At 52.7% G+C, this 6,668-nt stretch overlaps 1 protein-coding gene across 2 annotated transcripts; it reads left to right on the forward strand.

Annotated features, from left to right (window-relative positions):
• On the forward strand, nucleotides 1-6,390 carry Tmem14a (transmembrane protein 14A). Of its 2 annotated transcripts, none has more exons than XM_070017300.1 (6): nucleotides 1-60; nucleotides 2,028-2,141; nucleotides 3,228-3,313; nucleotides 3,611-3,712; nucleotides 4,904-4,991; nucleotides 5,617-6,390. In XM_070017300.1, the coding sequence occupies exons 3-6, from the start codon at nucleotides 3,244-3,246 to the stop codon at nucleotides 5,654-5,656; spliced, it is 300 nt and encodes a 99-aa protein (XP_069873401.1). In that variant the 5' UTR covers nucleotides 1-60; nucleotides 2,028-2,141; nucleotides 3,228-3,243; the 3' UTR covers nucleotides 5,657-6,390. The 2 variants fall into 2 exon arrangements, with proteins under 2 accessions (XP_069873401.1, XP_069873400.1); XM_070017299.1 differs by having other exon boundaries at nucleotides 21-60; nucleotides 1,973-2,141.
• The last annotated feature ends 278 nt before the right edge of the window (nucleotides 6,391-6,668 follow it).

Below are 6,668 nucleotides of genomic sequence, written 5' to 3' on the forward strand. Positions count from 1 at the left end.
GAGGCCATTTCCCACTTCCGGGACCGGATCCTTGGCTTCCGCCTCTCTGCAGGGCTGCGGGTGAGCTTTCCCCCCGCCGCCCTGATTCCTCTGCCTGCCCGACATCTTCCTGCAAAGCGGGGAATAGCACTGCGACTCAGGGAGGTGGAGGGCCCGGCAGGGGCAGGGTGCGCAGAGTCCGCCCCCCCCCCCGCCTTGCAGGGGTGGCCGGGGTGGGGCTGTGCGGAGGATGGGGTCGGCCTCCCCCACAGGGCCTTGCAGGGGTGAGGCTGTGCGGAGGATGGGGTCTGCCCCCCCACAGGGCCTTGCAGGGGTGGGTCTGTGCGGAGGATGGGGTCGGCCTCCCCCACAGGACCTTGCAGGGGTGGGGCTGTGCGGAGGATGGGGTCTGCCTCCCCAGGACCTTGCAGGGGTGAGGCTGTGCGGAGGATGGGGTCTGCCCCCCCACAGGGCCTTGCAGGGGTGGGTCTGTGCGGAGGATGGGGTCGGCCTCCCCCACAGGACCTTGCAGGGGTGGGGCTGTGCGGAGGATGGGGTCTGCCTCCCCAGGACCTTGCAGGGGTGAGGCTGTGCGGAGGATGGGGTCGGCCCCCCCACAGGGCCTTGCAGGGGTGGGGCTGTGTGGAGGATGGGGTCTGCCCCCCCACAGGGCCTTGCAGGGGTGGGGCTGTGTGGAGGATGGGGTCTGCCTCCCCAGGACCTTGCCTGCAAGGGTGAGGCTGTTCAGAGGGTGGAATCTGCCCCCATCTCCTCCCAACCGGTCTCCCTCCCGCCCTGTCCTCTGCCCTCCTGGGCGTGGGCTCAGGGACCATGGCCAGGATGCTTGCTGGGGTGCTGATCTCCCCCCACCACCACCCAGACTTGAGGTCTGCCTGCCCACTGAGCTCCGGGTAGTCATGTGTGCTCTCAGCCTGTGGGAATGCTCTGTACATAATACTCTACGGAAACCTCTGTGACATCTCCACCTTTTGGTGGCCTTGCGTGGGGAGGGCATCTCAGGGCCTCTCACCTGGTGTTTGGCTTGGTGCCGTAAATGCTTGGCCTTTTGCTGCACTGTACCAAGGTGCTTCTTGGCCCTTTACAAGTTCCGAGTGTGGCTTTTGTTGACAGGAAGTGGAGATGGGCTTTCCCAACCTGGTCCCCAACGTTTTTAACCTTAAAGCCGCTTTTGGCATTAATAGATGTTTCTGGACTGGCCACATGGCCCTACCATCAAAAAGGAGCAAGAAAGGTGCTTGCTTTCCATCTGAATGTCCTCTGAGAAAGTGTTTTTGTTTGCAAGGACTGGGAAGAGATTGGACATTGTAGAACAACACTCAGTTCACTAAGAGGGTTAAGGAATTGTCTGATGAACTGGCAGTCTCGCTGGGGGAGGAGGCTAGAGGTTAGATAGCTTACAGGACATCTTCAGACAAAGGTTCTTACTTTGGTTGATGGGAGGGTAAATGGATGGTTGGATTCATTCATTCGTTCAGGGCTCAGCACGTACCTTGTACCAGGCAGGGTCCTTGGTTGGTGCAAAGAAGGGGACAGATGGCCGAGAGGGAGAATCCCCACATATGTAACAACGATACTCCAAGTAGAAGGGAATGTGTCCCCAAGAGAGGGCATGCCACCGTGACCAGGAAATCGACTTTTACTCGGAGGCTTCCTTGTGGGGACAAATGAAAAGCCCAGATCATTAACCAAATCGTGCCAGTGATCCCTCAGACTTCACAGCTGTGTGCAGTTTGGGTGTTATCATGCCAGTGATCCCTCAGACTTCACAGCTGTGTGCAGTTGGGGTGTTTTCCTGTGTTGGCACCTGAGGCTGAATGTCTTCTGCAGGGTTCCATCATCCCTCTTCTCCCTCCTCCCCCATCCCACCGCTGCAGCTGTGCATTGGTCCCTGTCTCCGAGAGTGGCTCCAGGGCCCCCAGCCCCTGTGCTGGTCTCAGTCCCCCCTGTGAATGCCTGCCTCACTCTCACTCAGGACCTGTTGATTCTGCCTCTGGGACCTCACACGGCCTCCGTCGCCCTTTTCCCAGGCCAAGCACCAGCTTGATTTACCGCAGCTGTCCCCCAGCTGACGTCTCTGCCTGCCTGTAATTCGTGTTCCACTCCCGAGGCTGGGATAGACTTGCTGGGACTCAGATCTGGATGTAAGTGCTACTCTATCAACCCCTCAGTTCCCTTAGGACGGAAGCAGCTCCCCCTTCGTGGCTTTCTGACTGGGCCCTCCAACTTCCCCACTCCGCTGCACTGTTTTTTTAATTGTGGGTATCTCTTCTGTGCAGAGCCGTCTCCCCGTGAAGCTAGTGACAAAGTAAATGTTTAAAAGAGGATCTTAGGCTGGGTGTGCATACCAATGCTTGAGAGGTGGATGACCACAAGTTCTAGGACAGCCTGGACTACATAGGGAGAGCCTGTCTCAAAAGCAAACAGCTGGGCACCAGGGACTCACATGGAACCCTAACTACTCTGGAGGCTGAGATCTGAGGATGGAGGTTCAAAGCCAGTCCTGGCAGAAAAGTCCTTGAGACTCTTTATCTCTCGTTAGCCACCAAAAAGCCAGTAGTGGAGGAGTGGTGCAAGTGGTAGAGCACCAGCCTTGAGTGAGAAAGCTCAGGGAGAGCGCCCTGCTCCTGAGTGGAGGCCGCAGCTTGGGTGTATGTGCACATGCGCACATGCACACGTACACACACAAAGTAGAGCATCAGTCACCGAGCAGTCGTGTTCTTCCTTTCCTGTCCTTCGATGTGGGAGGAAGGGGAAGATGAGTATCTGCGCAAACATGGAAGAATGACAAGACAGACTTGCAAAGTCCAGGCAGGAAGCCGTTTGTGGCCGAGCAGCCTGCAGGGGGGCTGGCGTGGCTGCTGAGCAGCCTGCAGGGCTGCTGGCGTGGCTGAGCTGAGGAGAGAGCTGGGCGTCTGGGTTTCGCTGGAAGGGAGGACGCTGCAGATTAGCAATGCCAAGCCTTACAGTATACCGTATGCAACAGCATCACCGTTGCCAGCTGAGCGGAGCACAAGGAACTACAGTGCTGAGGGATATAGAGGAAGGAAGGGGAAGCCAGCTCCGGCCCCTGCCCCGGAGCTCAGTGACATCGATGGGGTGGGGACAGGGCTCCGCGTTGGGAGGGGTAAGGCTTGGGCCAGAGAGACTTAGCTGTGTGCTTCTGTGGGTGGCAGGTTTGCTCCCCTACGCTCCTTTACTCGTCGCATGCCCCTTCTCTGTGCCTTTAGATCTGCACCCTCACCAATGGACCTGGTGGGGCTTGGTTATGCAGCCGTGGTGATACTGGAAAGCATTTGGAGTTACAGGCGGAAAGGTAAGCCTCCACAGACGCCCATCAAAAGCACTTGGAGGGGAGAGGATGGGCCCCCTCCGAGGGTCATGCGGGGGCTGTAAGGGAGCCGTCTCGTCACAGAGCTAGGGGACATGCGGGGGAGGGGTCCATGGAAGGAAGCTGGTGACCCTGGGGCCTTGCATGGCAGTTGCAGTTAAGACGCCCAGCGGAGAGTACACCTGAAGGTGCGTGTGCTGTGCTGGGAGCAGTGGAATGGGTCTCTTCCCTCTGGGATTCTCTTTGAGAGACTGTTCTCTTTTTTTTTTTCTTTCTCCCCAGGCAGTGTTGTGTTTCTGATCGCGGGTCTTTCTTTTGGCCTTCTGTCTGTCTACGGAGCGTACCGCATCTCCTACGACCAGCGTGATGTGAAGCCGTCCCTGTGTGAGTGAGGCATTGGTCCCGCCTCTTACTACTCCGCAGTAGGTTCACCAGGCAATGTGCTGCCAGCTGCTCGGGGGTTTTGTGCGTGTGTTGGGTGGAACAACGCTTGTTCCTTCTGAATCAGGTTTGAAAAATTAGGGTACTACTATCAAGCCTTATAGCTCAGATTTCTTGTTATTGGAAAAATTAGATTAAATTAGAAAAGGCAAAACTCTTAAGAATCATTCCTAGATTCTGTACTAACTCAAGTGCATCTTTAGCACATTTTTTAAAAACTCTGTCTGTGAAAATATCTGAAAAAAGACAGCCTTGAGTCACTCGATTCACACACAGCTTTGGCACTCTACTCTGCAGTAAGACTTGATTGAGAAAAGCACAGATGACCTACGTTTAGCTTTTTGTCCATTAGGCTTAAGTAAGCGAATGTCCACAGGGGAGAAACAACATGTGTAGTAAGCTGGGCACCTGTGGCTCACACCTGTAATCCTAGCTACTCAGGAGGCTGAGCTGAGGTTTAAAGCCAGCCCACGCAGCAAAGTCAGGGAGCCCTCACCTCTAATTAACTACTCAAAAGAATCAGGAACTGGTGACATGGCTCAATGGTAGAGCACTAGCCGTGAGCACAAAAGCTCAGGGACAATGCCCGGGCCCTGCGTTCAGACCCCAAGACCTGCACAAAAGGAATAAGAAAAAAAGTAGTAGATGTTATTACTGCAGGTTTGTGGTCCCAAGGAGACTGTGACCGAGGAAACCGCCCAGTACTCAGCACGCACAGAGTCCAGACTCTAAACTGACTCCGGTTTGCCTATACTGTATATACAGTACATTGACGACCTGTAACTTGAAATTGCATGAAGCAGGCTACGTTTTTTACATTCTTTATCTTGAATACAGTAGATGCTTCTTCCTCCCCTTCCCCCGGGTTCCCTCCCCACCCCCCCAACATGGCTAAAGACAGGCCAGAAGGTTTTGCTCTATCACTTAAATGAAACTTCTTCACTTCTACTTTGGGGGCTTTTTTTTTTTGGTCTTCTTTTTTGTTTGTGAGGTACTGGCGTGATCCATCAGCATCTGGCCAGAATAGTTTTAATAATGAGAGCCTTGAAGCCGTGTCCCATTTCTTAGCAGAAACTAGCACTGCTCGTGGTTGGAAGGTTGGAACCCTGACTCGGGGGTTGGTTTGGATTTCAGATGCAGCTTTTTTCCTGGCCACCTTGATGGGTACGAGGTTCAAGAGGTCCAAGAAGGTAAAGTCCGCCGGACTGCTTGCGGGTTTAAGGTGAGACCTATTTTGATTTAGACTTTCCTCTGCCACCATTTGGAAGTGCTAACAGTTGCCAAGCATTAGTTTTTTATTCCAAAGATGGAAGTAATTTTCATTACTGCCAGCATGACCGTCAACCCCAGCCACCTTTATGGTTTCATCTGTCTTTGGTGTTGTGGTGTTTTTTATTAGGTGTACTTTATTTGGGGCAGGGTAGGTACTGGGGTCTGAACTCAGGCCTGTGCTTCCTGGGCTGACACTCTGTTGTTTGAGCCAGGCTCCCGGCCTGTTTTTCACGGGTTCCTTTTAGGAGTTAGCCTGCCTGCCCTGGAGCACCCGGGCCACAGTCGGTCTTCTTTCGGCTTTCTGTAGTTGCTGAGATCACAGGCCTGCACCACCACACCCAGCTCTCTGTTACAGCGCAGTCCTGTTCTCAGCCTGCCATGTAGCTTGTGATACACCCAGCTGTGGAGGAAAAGGGAATCACATGAACTTTTCTGGCCAACTGGCCTCAAACCATGATCCTCCTTTTCTCAGCCTCCCACATCGTTTGAGTGACAGGTATGGGCCTGCACACCTGTGCATCTGGCTCTGCCTGTGTCCGCGTGACCTCCTTTGTCTTTGTTTGATTTTACTTCAGCTTCTTGATGATCCTGAGACTTGTCCTGCTGCTGTTGTGACACTCCAGAGGGGCTGAGGACTGTATCCCTGTCAACCTTCTGCAGTGGGCAGAGCGTATTCTCTGTACTTAAAAGGTAAATGTGTTAGCCAGGCGCTGGTGGCTCACGCCTGTCATCCTGGCTACTCAGGAGGCTGAGATCTGAGGATCACAATTTGAAGCCAGCCCAGGCAAGAAAGTATGTGAGACTCTTATCTTCAGTTAACCACCAAAAAGTTGGAAGTGGAGCTATGGCCCAAATGGTAGAGTGCTAGCCTTGGGCAAGAAAGCTCAGGGACAGAGCCCAGGCCCTTCGTTCAAGCTCCAAGACTGGTGCGCGCACACACACACACACACACACACACCCCACAGAGATGTGTCAAGTGTCTTCTTTTATGTTAGAAATAAAAGCAAGACTGTCATCTATCGTTTGAGGGTTTTTGTTTTTAAAGGAAAACCTTTGAACTTATCAGGCACTGTCTTCATTAAAGGTGTTGAATTGGAATATACTTTTATTTGCTGCATCTGTTTTTATATATGGGTTGTTTATTTTTTGAGCTACTCCAAATACTTATGAATTAAGTTTCAACTGAACTGTAACATGTCAGAGAAGGGAATTCCTTAAGTGTAACTATTTGTCTTGGGAAATGTTATTTGCTTTGTTGCTGGTGTTATCCAAAAGAATTCCATTCTCAGAACAATCATGGGTCCTGACAATGTATTCAGTATCCAAATAAAACATTGTGTTTAAACCTGTTGCTTTCCTGTTGGTGTCTTCCCTAGCAACGCAATTAGTCATGAGAAGGTGTGAGGGGTGATATTCAAGCCAGCATCTGCACCTCCCCTGGCACAGATAATCATCTCAATCTTGAGAATCCCTTGGATGTGTCTGCTTGAGCTGGCTTTGACCCTTGATCCTCAGGTCTCAGCCTCCTGAGTAGCCAGGATTATAGATGTGAACCACCAGTGCCTGGCTTTTCACCATGTTTTTAATCTGAAAGGGAAGGAGAAAAAAAATCCCAAGAGACGGCTGA

The sequence above is a fragment of the Dipodomys merriami genome, unplaced genomic scaffold (genome assembly GCF_024711535.1).
Source record: "Dipodomys merriami isolate MVZ:Mamm:240054 unplaced genomic scaffold, mDipMer1.0.p SCAF_122, whole genome shotgun sequence".
NCBI classification, from domain to species: domain Eukaryota; kingdom Metazoa; phylum Chordata; class Mammalia; order Rodentia; family Heteromyidae; genus Dipodomys; species Dipodomys merriami.